Here is a 16,640-nt window from a genome sequence, read left to right as displayed (position 1 = left end):
AGGTTTCCTGGCTCGGCAAGTATAATCGATGTCCAGTGTGGGCATACCATTAGACCATGCCCCAATGCTATAAAAACACCCAAATTGTCCAGTGAGACTGCTCAGGGCAAAGTATGTACTATATGTGCCCAATGGGCACCACTTGGAGACAGCCTTCAGGCATGCTCTGGACGCAGTCACTACCTGCATATATCATCTAAGATGCATATCAACCATCAGCGTTTCTGCAAAATGTTGCAATAAGAGAGTGTTTATTTTCACATCAGCCCCCAAAACACTTTGCCAATGCTCTTCAACAATAATCCAAGTGTGGTTAGTAGCTTTGTAAAGTTTCATGCAGGGCAATCCAATTAAGGAAAAAATTTAAAAGGAAGCATTTTTTCACCCCATTTAATTTCGCCCCAGTCCCCTTTCATGCACTAAGAAGGTTTGACATGTTTGGAATGTTTTACACAATTCCACTTACAGGGGTCATTCCGATCACCAGCGCAACGTCTTACTCGTGCCTAGAGCCATCCTTCTGAACGTCAAGCAGAATGAACGGTCATACATCAAGGTTTGACTACATCTTGTAGCTGTACATCTAGGATCCATCAAGGTTTACATCTTCCAAACATTGGGCCTCATTCCGAGGCTGGCGGTAAGGGTTAACGGTCACCGTTAATGGCAACGGTGACCGTTAACACTTACCACCATATTCCGAGTTCCCTTTTGCGGGTTGGCATTTAACGCCTGCTTTTAGCAGGCGTTAAAAATCCAACCCGCAAAGGGACCTTGGAGTAAATTACGGCACCGTAATTTACGGTGCCGTAATTTACTCCTTCCCCATTCCCATTGAGCCCTATGGTGGCAGGAATGGGGATGGGGAACCGGTATGGTGAATGGGGAATTACCGGTCCCTCCAACCTTGGAATGGACCGGTAATTACTCCATTCACCATGCCGGATTTCCATGGAGTAAATGGCTCCATGGTTGCTTACCATGGTGCTATTTACTCCATGGATAGCGCCAGCCTCGGAATGAGTCCCATTCTCCCTATCATTCCCAACCAAATCCCTGCAGAGAAGGGCTGTCCACCAGATCCAACCAGTTAATTCACCGGCAACAAGCCTAGCTTCTATCTGTTATATGGCACTGAGCCGGTAATACTGAGCCTCTAAAGTCAATTTTTCAAAATCACTCACCTCTTCTCCAAAAAATGCTGTACATATCCTTAGCTATGAGGTTCTGATACTTTGGTCGGCTTCTGATTCTACAGATTACATCTTCCCAGATCCCAAATCACGGTACTGTCGGACAAAGCTTAACAGCAAGAAAAATGGGAGCTCATAATCAATACTCACCCCTGTCTCCCTAAACTTGTGCTCCAATTTCAAAAACGTGCATTTTCTTGGAACAAGACCTACATTCTCAAAACAACACCTGTCAGCTCCTGCTTTCACCTGTGCACTCTCAGCGACATCTCTTAATGTTCTCCTAAAGAACCACTAATTAACATACCAATATCAGACTATTGGAGAAACAACACGCACCCGAGATTTGTACTGCCACTACGCATGCTCCAAAATGCCCAGAATCTACTGCTCGTCTTGGAAATCGAAACCTATTGCGTATCCTCCGTTCCACGAACATTGCTGATAATCAGTTTCTACAACAGGCATGGTTTGTCATATTCATCATCACTATCCGTGTACCTTGCACGAGATGTGTGGTCTACAGAAACTAAGCAAAACGTACACTTTGGGAGACAAGAGCGCAACACTTTGGGAGACAAGAGCACAGTCGTTTCAGTCCTACAAAATACGGGCATGAAAGGTGCCAAACTATCTGCTTGCAACTATAGTGTGTTTCCCCAAACAAAATATAAATCTGTAGGGAATCCAAAAAAACGTAGAGAGTGTAATTAGAGTGGTGCATGAGTAAACATGGAATTAAACGAGTATTTGATATTCAGAAAGTGCGCAGAAGCAAAACTATAATCTCATTTTTAGCGTCCCCGATTGTAGGGCCTTTGGAAACAAGTTCACATGAAGCGATAAAAACCAGCATTGAAACAACATTTTTTTGATGGGTTCAGAAGTGCAATGCAGAGACATAGTAACATATGAGGCGCCCTCTGCTTTGTGCTTGTGTGTACGGAGCATCGGGGTGTGGTTTGACATGTCTCGACACATCGCTTGACACGTTGCAGGGTTCTTTCCTCTCGCAGTTGAACACGGACGCGGACGTGGAAGGAACGCGGCGCCGCTGGTGCACTCGCGGCTCGCGGCTCAGTTTCCTGGCATAGCAGCATCAGCCAAGATCCGGCATTTTCCTCTGTGGTCTTACGCCAACGGGAGCCGCAGCTGCAGTACAATAACGGTGCAACAGCGGAACGGCTGCAACGCGGCCCCGTGTCCCTACTAGTTCCTACTAGTTGGCCTTTCTTGTGCAAGGGCCCCCTCGGGCCATTGCAGGAGGTGAGTGAAGAGCCGGGAGCGTGCTGCTTGTGGGCTATTTATCACGCTATCTGGCCGCCATCCTGTGACCTCTCCTCCTGACGCATTTTGCACAATAATTGGTCAGTGTAGCACAACTAGAGTGCTAAGTTAGATAACTTGATATACTTGATACCTGATGAGACCCTGCTTCCTGTTGACCCTTGTTGTGTGCAACCCTTATTTACTTTGGCTTGTGTGGTCCAGGGGTGCAGTACTTGGGCCTCGTGTTACTGCACCTTCTTGGCTCATTAGAGCAGAAGTTGTAAGACACATTTAACCTGACCTATAGGTCACACTTTCAGGAGACTGTGGGCTTCGGCCTTTGATCCTGGGTGCCTCGATACTTTGATGTTCGTCCAATTCTCCGGTCTTTGTGTGTGAGGACTTACTTGGACAGCCCCTGAGGCTTGTAGTTCATCTTTTCCTATCATCCCGTGGTTGAAGGGAATAATAACCACCTCTCATTAACCCTTACATTTATTATCTAACCCTGTACGGGAAAGTTTCCCTTCCTCTGAATAGACAACCTTGGTGGCCGTTGACCTCCTTCCTTCCCCTGATATGCAGGAAGGGAAAAAGTCCTCCCACTCGAGTTACAACCTGCAGAAAACCAAGACCCTACTTTTAGAGGGGAATATGGAGACTCACACAAAGGGTGGCAAGCCTAAGAAGAAGGTGAAATATGCCAAGCCAGTGGACCAAGTTGCCATCACCGAGTTCTTTCCAGTAAATCCTCCTCCGGAAACAAACTCAACTACTATCGAAGAAACCGCAGTCCCAGGCTCTAATGGCAGCATGCTAATGAATACTACCAATTTCGATGACATTGATAACAATTCCCTCTTAGACCTGTGTCTAAATATCCAGAGAGGGATGGCATCTCACACCCCTCTGACGATAATAAGTGGCTCATTACCCCATAACATAAGCAATATGAGCACTCCTCCTGGACTACATAACTCCATTGGAAGCAGCGGACGTTTGTCTGCTTCCCCTAACTTAGCATTGGCAACTATGGAGGATGCACCAGACAAAGAGGACGTGGATTTGGACTGCCAAAATCCTGGCTCAACCGAGAATGCCGAACTACAGTCATCAGTTGCTGCCTTACAATTTGCACTCAAGATTTTAATTCAAATGTCAGGTCGTATCCTGACTAACACCAACACCCTTACCATGGCACTAGACCAGAAGGATCATCTTCGCGAAGAGGCGGAAGCTAATCTATCTGGCGCCTTACATATTGTGGAAGGAAGTGACGACCAGGATAATATGGAAGGCGCTGTAGCTAAGCCATCAGAAACCATAATCAGTGTTGGAGACCACGATACACCCCAAGAGAATGCTGCTGACCCTCAGATGACACAAGTCCTTACGTTTTCTTCTCACGGAAGCAACGTAGACTGGCGAAGAAGGTGCTTAAAAATAAATTATCCAAAATAAGTGCCTTACCCCCTAATGCTGAGCCACGGTCAGGGCTAGATATATGCTCAAAAAAAGCTAAGAAGAAACTAGCCAGAACAGCTGCATTGGCGCCAATGGCCAAAGGTTCCCTCGCTGGCTGGTTGGTGCCTGAAGACAAACCCATTAGCCCGGATGCGGAAAAGGACTTTCTGAAAGACTTAGACTTGGACGATGACCTTTTTAAAGAATTGGACCTAGAACTGGAACCTAGCTCACCAGTAGTCACTGAACTACCATCAGCACCCGCACAAGAGGGAAATCTATCGGTGCCTGCACATCCTGAACCTGGGAATGACCCTAAATACATGAATGTGAACCGCATCTGCCTCATTAAGAACCTTTATCAGAGTGGCAAAAACACTTGGCTTGCGCGATCAAGCTATTAGTCAGACTCTATTGTATTCCCCAACTTCGAGTATTGAAATCAGACGACTTTATGTTTGTAGAACCTCTGTTAGGTCCAAACCCTTACATCTCTGCCTTACACTGTACCTTTCTGTCAACAGCACGGCTGATCAGGAAATACAAAGAAGAATTTAGGGCTGTCGACGTAGACATTGATGTGGACCTGAATGAAGTTGATCCTAACATTTGCCCTGATGACACTGCAGCTCCAGTTTCTGCGCTTATTGTCTTAAGCAAGCGGATGTGAAACATCTTGAACTTGCTGAAGTCCAACAAGTGCTAAAGTGGCTAATGGAATCCCTCCCGGGGGTTCTACACAATCATTGAGCCTTTTCTTTTCTCACTTGGAATTGCAGAGGCTTTGACCACTTATTGAGGGCAGAGGGCTTCGTTGACTCTCTTTGTAAACATAGCTGTATTTGTCTTCAAGAAACCTGGGCAATGGATCCTCTGCTATGGGATGGTTTTGTTGTATATCAATCTTTTGCAAAACGGGCACAAAGGGCCGCCCTTTTGGCCAGTTTGCTCATTGGGGTGGTAAACACAATGGTTTCCCGAAGGGTCCACTATGAACTTGAGGACTACCTCATGGCAGTGAAGGTTGAGTATGAAGAGGAAAGCTGCTTTTTTAGGTTTCTCCTTGTTAACCTCTACAATCCACCAGAAGCTACTACTAGTGAATCCTTACAAGAAGCATTACAGGCCCTAATGTCATTTCGGTTAATGAAACCTGGTAATACCGCAGTGGCGGTCATGGGGGATTTCAACTGCCACATGATTGGGGAGGGTTTTGTATCACCTAACCCTAACCTCAGTACAACTTGTCTAAATACCCATGAGAAAAGGGAGGCTGAAGGGTTGGGCTGGCTACAATTGTTTAGCCTTTTGGGATCTTGAGATGATTAACGGCTGCACGTCCGGTGATAGGCCGGGGAAACATACTTAGACAAACGGGTCAGCTGCCAGCACTTTGGACTACATATTCATGTGCCCTGAGATGCAGACAAATGTTGCTGACATGAAAGTGTTTAATAATAACTGGAGTGATCATGCGATGCTCCAATGCTTTCTCCGACTACCTAGTCATACCACTCCCATTCTGAATATTGGCAGAATGAACACCAATAGTGCAGGCTCAAGAATTGTATGGTCAGAAAAAAACATTAGACTAGCTACGGAAGCCCTCAAAAACACTCCCTCTGTAAACTCCCTGGATTTCAAAAGCATGTCTCTCAATGCCATTGAAGAATGGATTCTGGCATTTTCTGGAAAACATGCTGTGACTAAAGTGAGCTATATGCTAAGAACAGAGGGCGTTAGTCAACCTTACAACAAAGGAATCAGAGATGCTAAGAGAGGGCTGAGAGCGGAAATTCTTAACATTAAGACCTTGCATTTACCTGCAACCCTTTACTGCGAGAGGATTGGAAAAGCCAAATACAGCTATAAAATGAGCATTATGCATATAAAAATGGCTGAGAGAAATAGTGCCTACCAAAGATCTCTCTGACTATTTGCTCTAGGAACTCTCGCAGCATTTGGTCCCTGCTGAATGAGACTAGGGAGAACGGTAGAGGCCAACTAGTTAACCCTATTAGCGAGGAGACCTGGGTAAAATGTTTAGAAGAATGTAATCATGGGGAGAGTGAGTCTCTTAATATACCCTTGTCTAAGGCCCCTACTTACCCGCCCTTTGAAGTTTCCCCTGTGGTCATTTGGAACAAAATTAAAACTCTCAAGTCCTCAAGAGCCCCTGGCCCGAACGGGCTGGCAAACGTAGTGATTATGAACTACCCCGAATTTTGGGCAGAGGTGTTTACAGTTCTCTTTGAAAAGGTCTTAGCGGAGGGGAGAATCCCGCACTCTTGGCAAACAGGAGTCCTCATCCCCATTTTCAAAAAGGGCAATCATGCAGATCCCAACATTTATAGGCTCTTAGCCATGTTGGACATATCAGGTAAACCTTTTGCTTCATTGTTGCTAAGCGAAATACAGAAATGGGTTGGTGAGGCCAATATACTCAGTAAATTCCAGAGTGGATTTCGGCAGGATTACTCCACCTCACACAACCTTATGGTAATGGACATAATTCGCACACGGGCGCTCTCTAAGGGGCAGCCACCTTTGTATGCTCCATATATTGACTTTAAGGCTGCCTTTGACTCCATCCCTAGAGACAGGCTGCCACTGAAACTTGAAGCATTGGGATGTCTGGAAGGTCTCTTGTACTACCTGAGACTCCTGCACCAAACACTTCTGCCCGCCTTAGGTTAAACCAAGAAGGCAGCATGACTAAAAAGTGATCCAAAATAGGGGGGTAAAGCAGGGATGCGTTGCTGCATCCCTGATTTACAACCTCTATGTATACGACATCCCGGCAGTACTAGCCGAAACTGACAATTGCCCACCTAAAATTGGCGACCTAGTAGTATTTGACAACACCATCAGTGGGCTACGGCGCTCTGCTACCACCTTATGGGAATATGCTAGCATGAATGATCTGACCATTAATTTAGACAAGACTAAAGTGCTCTGATTCACCGAGAAAAGAGTTTCCCGAGTTAACTTGATGGTGGGTAAAACAAATATACCTTATGCTCCCTCCTATCGGTATCTCGGAGTTGAAATTGAGCCCAATAGCGATTACCATTTATGTAGACAAGGTCGCAAAATCAGGGCAGCGCAAGTTACTGCATTGATTGCTGCATTCTCTAATAAGCAGGGTGGCTTTACGCTTTGGGGGACACGGCACTTGTACATACAAGTGTTCATCCCCATGATCACCTATGGCCTTGTAGCCCTCCTCTCGTTTGACTTAGCTTGGCTCCAAGTGATGGAAGGTAAATTTTAGCATTCAATATTGGGACTGTCCCCGGGAGTACCGATGGCTTTGATAAGACTGGAACTGAGTCTTCCATCACTAAAAGCCACGGTACTCAAAAAGGGAGCCGGATTGTACCTCAAAATGACTAGTTGTTGCTCAAACCATCTATTGTCTGTGATACATCAAGAGGTGGTCAAAAACACACCACTTCACCCCTATTTAAAGCAATGACTGTATTTCTTGCTGACATAGGTTGGATACATAGAGGGGCAGCTTACACTAAGGAAGTACATAAAGCACTTGGGAAAAGCGTGGACCTCTGGGATCGGCTCGAGAACTTTTCACACTTGAGCACTCTAAAGAGCTATCATTTCATCAAATACAGATTGCACACCTATATGAAGCCCCAAGCTTATTTGAAGCTCTGCCCTACGAAAAGACTCAGATGTTTTATCACCCTATTTAGATTGGAACAGTTACCTACTCTGAGGATTGTGGGAGCAAGGGAAAATATCCCAGTCCCTGAGCGAGTTTGTCGCCTTTGTAAGTCACCTGAATGATTGGAGACAGCCAAACATCTCCTAAAGGAATGCCAGTCACTAACTAGTACAATATTACTGCACCTTGGTGAATTTGTACATAACCCCCCAATTTATCTGCGAAATGCCTTTCTGGCTACATTGTACAAATACTTGTAATATGCATTTGTTCATAGCCCTTTACAATGTATGGCTAAAAATCAAGCTAAATCTGGGCCCATTGATTTGAGCAACCTGTGATCCTCAATGTGAAGAAAATATAGGTCAGTGTGGACTTGTCGTTGGCATAGCTCGGATTTAAGCTGTATACATGAGTTTGATGTGAGTTGTTATTGTAAACACGCATATTACCATGTATAGTGTATAAACCTGCACAGCATTTTGGGTCAAGTTAATAATAATAATAATAATGATATTCCACATCCTCATGTTGGTACATGTTATATTCACTTGTTTTCTTTTTTTATTTTCTCTTTCTTGTATATGTGTGCACATTTGTTGAATACTATTCGTGTACTGTTTTAAGGATATTAATGAAAATTGTTTTATTATGCGTAAAGTTTGAATTTACTTTCAATCTGTATCTCATTAAAGAATAAATAAATAAATAAATGGAAAGAATGGTCCAATGTTTAAGCCGTGTTTAACGGCTATATATAAAACAGATATTTTTCATCCATTAAAACATACGTTGACTGGAAGCTCAATCCGTCATTATTGTTGGCGTGTCTGGGTAAGAGTCTGTTTTAGCTGGTTGGAGAAGTTTTCATTAAGAAAGCACGGTCAAATAATAAACAAATAGAAGAAACAATTGCCGTAATTGTGCCATACATTGCCAACACTGCAGGGTTTACTAACCACCCCGTGAGTAGCCCTTAATACGGAAGTTCTGTTCCTAAGATATGCCACTCTGCAACTACGTGGTGCAGAATGACTGCTACGTGCTACCACCGGTTGTGGTGCATCCTTCCTCTTCAACTGCGCCCGAAGCTTACCAGCATCTCTGAGTCTTCACTTGGAGAACCTAAGTCTTCTCTACTACCCAGCAACCATCTAGCAGCCATCTTGTGCTCTACGTGCTTCTCAAAGGTCCGTGATATGGAAGGGGATTGGGGATAATGCCTCCGACACCAGCTCCTGAAAAACAGGACACCAGGCTATCGGTGGAACAAGCAGATGCTATCTGAAGAACAAACCCATAGCCAAGCATTGTCTTATTGAACAGACCCGAAGGAAAACAGATGCAAACTGCATTACACCACGGGCATTTGAGCAGGCTCCGAGGGGTGCACAGACATTAGGGAAAACCTGAGTGGGAAGGCAGTCGTTACTCACCAGATGCCACCTTTCTGTCTCATGCATGGATACATCAGGGTAGAGGTGAGAAGGGGGGAAAAGGAACACATGTAAAGTGGGAGAATTAAAGATGAGCAAGTGTGACCATTTTCGTTTTACCGAGAAATTCCTTTGGGAACATTGCATGAAGTGCTAAAAAAGAGGCTCAATGCGAACGCTAGTGAAAGGAAGAATAGGAGAGGGTCAATTAGGATTTACAGAACGGGGCTACAAAGAAGGAGGGGGCCCATAGAAAGTTGCTAGGGGGATTTGGAAGACTTTTCAATAGTCAAGCAGTTTCCCATTCCTGCACTAATCGGAAAACAATGCATTTTCACAAAAATGATGATCGTTAATAATTATTGTAGCAATAGAAAGTAACATGGTGTGACCATCAGCATTTCCTTGCGAATTAAAGTAGAGGGAAAAAAGGGGGAATGGGCAAAGGCCACTTGCAAATAGCATGGCTGGTGTAATCTAGTTACTAGGCAGGTGTTAAGGGCTTCAGTCGTTTTTAATAATTCGGCAACTACCCATGGCCAAAGGCCAATAGCCATCGGGCTCAGCCCTTTTTGATGATTGGCTACAGCCACATCCTCAATGGCATAACTAGGACATTGCTGCTACTTCTTTTTGCTTTCAAACACAGCCAGGGATACGCTAATACAAAGTGATGTTAGTAACGCAAGCCCAAACATATAGTAGCACATGTTTTTCAATCAAATATAGGGGATATCTCCTTTTACAGGACATTGCCATTGTATATCACGTGGAGTGTGTTGTATCCAAGAGGGAAAAAACAATGTTTTACCTATATGTAGTGAAAAATTGATAACAAAGTGATTTTCCAATTTCAGCACTGCAGGGGAGCTTATGTAATTGAATACCCTTTTCATGTATGGTATTTTGGAAAAACATTAATACAAATAACTAAACATCAAAGCAGAAATAGGAATAAAACCATTATTCCTCAGACAGCCTCACATTTTAAATGAGATATTCACTTCATTGATGACATTAAGCTGAATGGAGACCAATAGGTATTTTGAGATTTTATGAGATTTGTATGATATTTTTGAGGTCCTTTATCCATAGCACAGAAATAAAAGGGTTCAATTTATGCTTAAAATGTGGCATATTTTCCATGGGCTGAAGAAAAAGCCAAAACAAATGTTTCAATGTCTTCTGTTTAGATTGAAACAAGTAGGTAATAAGTCATTCATTTTGTAAATCACACAGTCTCAATGTCTGGATCCTTAGCGTGGCAATCCACAGCGCATGGTTGTCTTGTCTTTACTCTGAGGCAATTGTAAACCTCCAATGCAGCGGTCTTGGTGGTGTTATATTTTTCTTTAATGGCAACAGATCACCAGTGTTGATGGGCCTCTTCCAGTTTCTTTTCAGATCAGGGTGTCCATTGATTGCAGGGATGTGGTCACCAGGGCAACACTGTACACTTTCATACAGATTTTAATGGGGTTCAAGGGAGCCAGAGGAGGGGATGTTAACCTCTCAATATGGGCTGGCCATTCCCTAGTTCCTACCCTCTTCAAGGCCCTTTTTTGGCCTCCCATCCTGTGCATACTCTGCCTTGCTCCCACGACTATCTCCTTCCTTCTGTTTAGGTTCTGACACCTCAGTGTTGTGTTCCCACCTCCAATACCCCTACTGGTCAGCAAGGTTTAGTTCATATGTACTGTACCTTCCCTCTCTGCTTCAGACTGTCTGGACTTCTAATCTAACTCTAATTGTGATTTTCCTCTTCCCATATTCGGAGTTTTCTTGTCAATCACTGACCTATCTTTCTCATCAAACTCTAGCAAATATATCTTTCTAATCCCAGGGATATCTCTCCACCAGCCTCTGTGGTATCTATTTCTCCTATCTTTGGGGCATACCTCCTCCTACCCTATGGGATACTTTTCTTCTCCAGGTCCCCTGATTTTCATCCCCACCTCCTGCTCCCAATATGTCTGCACCAATCGCAAACTCTTCTCCTCCACCCCTCTTCAGCCTATCACCTCCTCTCCAACAGCCACCTGGAAATCAAGTGTTCCTTCTCCTCCCACATGAGTGCTATATCTGATGTCTGCTTCCTCCTAATTCCCACATTCCCAAATTCCTCTGCACACAGGTTGTACTGTCACAGTCCCTTGTTCTGGGTGGTATAAGACCGATGTTCTGCGGGTGTATGGAGACCAGTCCCAGGGTGATTGATTGCTCGTAGTTTCTGCATGGCAACAATGTTCTCCTCGTTCATGAACATGTCTCTGCCCCCCTTTTGTGCTGTGGATTTATTTTCCCTGTTTTCCAACATGTTGTATCTTAAGAATAGGCATCTAATGTAAAGGAGTGTATGGCCCGTGTTGGGCCCAGAATACATTTCTATGCCACTTCATTAAGTTGATCAGAGGACCAAAAGGCCCAGGTCATTATTGCAACATAACAAAATGGTCTGGGAGCCCCTTTACTGAGAACAAACATGGTCAAATAACCTGTTCTATGGGAAGGTTCTCACTCGGGAGAGTCTACAACCACGTTTTAGCTCACTGTACCTTTCACAGAGGAGAAATATCTATATGCATATCAGTCTGGTCTCACCCACTTAGGAAGTCCAGCACCCAACTGCTAGGTAATTCTCCTCTGCACCAACAGAAAAACCAGACACGTGTTTCGGCCTAGTCTGCCCTCATCAGTGAGCTAAAGTTGTGCTTCTCTAAGCACAGTGAGCACGCCTGGATTGCCCTTGTACCTAAAAAATTCAGAAACAGGTCTGGGAGCCCCTCTACTGAGAACAAACATGGCCAAATCACTTGTATTAAGGGAAGGTGCCCACATGGGAGGATCCAAAAAGGCCAACACGTGTGTCAAGGGTTGCTCTTGCTCAGAGGAGAATGTCTTAGCATTTTGGTGCTGGGCTGCCCTTTTGGTTGGTACCAGACTGTTTTGCAAATGGATATGTCTTCTCTGTGAAGGGTGCAGTGAGCTAAAACGTCATTGTAGACACTCCTGAGTGGAAGAAATTCCATAGAACAGGGCATGTGAAGCATGTTCATTCTCAGCAGAGGGGATCCCACACTCATGTGTAATCTGTATTCTAACAAGTAATACAAGAACACCAATAAACAATAGAAGAGGCTCTTTTTCGAAACGATTAGTAGTTCATTTTTCAGACAGGATCTCATTTGCATGGACTCAATTAAACAGTGCATTAGCACATACTAATATGCAAACAATATATACCATTAAAGAACAGCATTTCAGGCCATTCACACTTGTTGACATCTCAATCAGTCTTGATGTTAGAAAATGTAAAGTTTACAGGGAATACAGCAATGGATTGACTGGAATAATGAACTAATCATCTATAACATGACAATAGACTCACAGCACAGTAACAAAATCAAAGTAAGCTCTTAATGTTCCTCTGACAACATAATTATGGCATCCAGTGGCCAGATAATGCATGCCAATATTGTGGGACAAAAATACAGTAGAAGTAGAAAACGGTACCACAACAATTGGTAAACTCGAACAGTGACCAGAAGCAATATGTAGATGATTTCTCGGAAAAGAAGAGATGTTTCTGCTTTAATTCAGCGGGTTCTTTTATAAGGTCGAATAACTCGGAGGTGATTTGCAATATCCCTTGTATCCATAGTATGTGAAATTGTATTAATATTAATATAATGCAAGAGATCTTACCAGTTGCCAATACACACAATCAGTGCAGAATCTGGTTAGATTAAATCAAAAATACTAATGTGCACTTCTAATGAGTTGCAGAAAAATAGTTTAAACAGATTAATAAAATGCACCTTTAAAATAAGTAAAATAAGTAATATCAAGATTTTTGCTGTCGTGTTAAACTGCAAAAGTGCAAAAAAAGCATCACAGAAATCTATTTTATTGGAAAGGAATTTGAAAAGTTTGTCACAGTTCCATTTAAGTGATCCAGTGACAGCTGGCATTCTGCTCTGTGCTAGCCCAAGCAGCAGGCGTTGTGATGTGAGAACTCAATGGTAAACTGGCACAAGGCAATAGTCATGTGATTTTCTTATTACAGGACAGTAGTGTTGTCATAACAATCAATGTATGGCTTTTGTACTGGTATTGCATGCTCTCATGTATTATATAAACAATGGGCCTCATTACAATAGCGGCGGTAGCCGTGCCAGTATAACAGGCATGGCTACCGCCGGTATAATAATTTTTCTGCCACCCAGGAATGGGCAATTACCAGGTCATTACGGCCCTGCCGGACCCGGGAATTGGCCATTCCTGGGCGCTGGAAAAAAATGCTCCCCATTCCCATTCGATCCCTATAGTGCTCAATGGGAATGGGGAGGCCGGATACACCGGCACCATTCAGAATGGTGCCGGTGCATGGTCTGCTCGCGGGTGCCGGTCCGCCCCCCCAGGTCAGACCTGGCAAGTGAAAAGGCACCCCTAAGCAGAACTCGTGGTTTGCCGGTACGTTAACAATGGCAAGCTTTCCGGTACCGTTGTTACTGTACTGGGAAACTTGGATTGAACCCCATTATATAGAGTTATTATGCTGCCACAAACATTGTGTATCTGTAGATAGGAAACCTGCGTGAGAACCACACCTCACAACCACTCCTCACAGTGCAATTTCCATATAAGACAATTCCCAAAAAATGTCTCTTAACGTTTATTTTGAGAGAAAACTGTTGCAAGAAGCACTATACCGTTACCAATTAGTGGTCACTGACAATAGAATGTTGATTGAACTTGTGTGGGGCAGGTGCAGCAGAATGTGAACAATGACATTTCTATGTATGTTGTAGTGGTAGTTAGCAAAATCTACAATTATGTAATACAGTTGTGTGGAACAAAAAACGAAAACTATTTCCAAAAGATATATGGGACTTCACAGACAAACCTTAGACCTTCAGGCATATTTTGAATTACTAACAATTGAATAACATTACAATTCATTTGGAATTGGTATGTATTTAACCAACTTAAACTTGGATGTTGGCCTTCATTATAAGTATGCCGGTCTAAAATAAAAACAACGCTGCTGGTAAGACCGCCATACTACAGGTCTGCCTGCCGGAGCCGCTGTGCCCAACAGTACGGACCCTGCCGGGCACAGCGGCCACGATAGGCAGACAGTCACGGAACCACCAACACCATTAAAAACAGTGCAGGGACTTCCGTGTTCCCCATTCCCATAGAGTCTTGTTACACTCTATGGGAATTGGGAATGACAATTTGCCGGCGCCTGACTTTATGGGCCGCCGGGGTTGTAATCCCCCAGTGGCACGGAGATGTCAGGCACTACGAAATCATTCTGAGTATGACGTCAACCTGCAGGTAGCACCGCAGGGTTACTGCCGGACTCGGAATGAGGACCTTTGTCTCTTGCTAAAAAGACTAGGATTTCAAATGGACGTCCGTAATACAAATATACATGCATGTGGTACACTTACCGAGCACTGTGTATTGCATTCCCAAATGAGATGCAACTGGTAATCATTCTTATTTGAAACATTTGATTAGGGGTACTGTGGATACATGCTCCATAGGATGGATGATACTCCAGATCCATCACACCATCGATGCAAGATAGTAGTTGCAACCTTCTTTCATACCGTATGTAGCTGAACTCGAAATACAGGCACATTTGGACATGATATTTGCTATATCTGTGGCCAAAATGGGTGGGATATAGGGCTTAAGGGGTGGGGAAATGTTCGGTTCCATATTTCATGTGGGTCAATGGGGCAACGTAGGCGATCTAATGCTCAACACCATGTTTTTTTTTATTTGACTGCTCCGAACTATGTGTTTTATTATTGAATCTAAACAGTTGTGTTTTAAACTATAACTATCAATAAAACATGTTTAATTTAAAAAAAGAGGTAAGCAGTGGATCAAAGCTGATTGACACAACAGTCACAGACACTCACAAAAAGATAATGGCCAATGTAGGCGCTTCATGCCCATTGAGATCGGCTCATTTGCTTTTGTTGAGTTGCAGGTTTATTTTTTGTAAAAATGTGATTATTTTATAGATGGGACTCTCAGCTACCTGGATTCACCTTCACAGACATGTTTATCCAGATTTCAACACGTTTACCATCAGAATATATTTATGGATTTGGAGAAAATGAGCACAGGACATTTAGGCAAGATTTGAATTGGAATACCTGGGGAATGTTTTCAAAAGACCAGCCTCCTGGCGTGAGTAAAAACTTTTTTTTTTTTTTTTTTAAACACGAATGGCCATTTTAAAAATGTATGCCAATGTATTGAAACGCGTTTGTTGACTGGTTGAATAGAGTATTAGCCTGAATTTGTGAGTTAAACAATCTAACACTCTTTAATTTCAATGGGACTGACGCACAAAATATTTCTCCATGTGTAATTAAGACTACATTCTGTAAAAAGAAGTAACTTAAGCCAGAGTAAGTTGTGCCTGACTAACAAAAGAGCGTTTTTTTCTTACTCGAATTCCAATCTTAGTGCAAGTATACATTGAGTGTAAAGAAATGCACATGTGCTTAACCTTACATAGATGTAAACTACTGCAGGATGTGTGAAAATGAGTGATGGCATGGGGAAGGTCTGACGGTTTTGGGAGTGCCAATGGGTGTGAGTATAGGAGATACGTATTTGTTCTAAAAGTATAACTTGATGTGTATTCTCAAAAGTTAAAACTGTGTTCATGAATGTAAATGTATATTTACAACATAGCCTGTGAAGGTTTGCGAGAGTTGTGCTAATAAAAAGGCTATTTTGTTTTAAGGGTGTTAGATGTGTGGACAAACAAGGAATGTGTGGTGAAAATGTATTGATTTGCCTATGTCTGGCTGGGCATAATTTTATGCGGCCCAGTTTTTATGCTGGGTCAGCCAAACAATAGTGAGAGGAACTAGTTATAGCCAGCCGTATGAGCAAATACTGCATGTCTCAATATGTGTACGATAAATGCTATACTTTGTAAATCATGCCTAGGGACCTTTGGTTGGCCTCGATTTTGTGAAAATAGAAATGTTTACAACCAATGTTTTTGAAATGGGATGAAGACGGTTACACTTGGTCAAAGCATGGAATTGAATGTAAATGTAGTAATGCAGGAAGTGCATCTAAATGCAACACATTGATACAATTTAAACAATTCTTAGTGTGTCAACCCATGGTGCCCTAGGACTGCATGGGCAACAATACAATGTTCACATAATATCAACAACAGAGAGTATGCACATCAAATAAAAAGGGGATAATGAAAGTCTGGGATTTAAGAAAAAGAGATTTAGAAAAAAAGGTTCAACTTGCTCTAAATATTTTTCTAGCATGAAATTAAATTGTTCATGGCATACCTTTCTGTATGAATTTCCCTTTGTTCTGTTAAGTCATAAATTAACCAGTTGTGGAAAGCCACCTTCCCCAGTGGAATTGGCTGCTTCAACATTGTGGCTGTTTTAACTCCCAAATGCCAAACATTTCGGATCCTTCATTTTAGTTTAACATGCTGGTGACACACCTTTGTCTCTGCTACATCCATTAGGGCTTCCTTGTAGAAGCAAGGTTGGGAAAATCCAAAGTCTGAGCCAGAATATA

The 16,640-nt window shown here is 43.0% G+C and overlaps 1 protein-coding gene across 1 annotated transcript in view; it reads left to right on the top strand.

Moving 5' to 3' along the window:
- The window catches only part of SI (sucrase-isomaltase), a 1,019,699-nt gene that overhangs the window by 743,291 nt on the left and 259,768 nt on the right, over nucleotides 1–16,640 (top strand). Inside the window, exon 50 of the mRNA XM_069618482.1 lies at nucleotides 15,092–15,260. Coding sequence (XP_069474583.1) covers nucleotides 15,092–15,260 — 169 coding nt within the window. The remainder of the gene's footprint in view (nucleotides 1–15,091; nucleotides 15,261–16,640) is intronic.

Source organism: Ambystoma mexicanum, chromosome 10 (genome assembly GCF_040938575.1).
Source record: "Ambystoma mexicanum isolate Mex_15411 chromosome 10, UKY_AmexF1_1, whole genome shotgun sequence".
Classification (NCBI taxonomy): domain Eukaryota; kingdom Metazoa; phylum Chordata; class Amphibia; order Caudata; family Ambystomatidae; genus Ambystoma; species Ambystoma mexicanum.
This window is presented reverse-complemented; position numbering and strand designations above follow the sequence as displayed.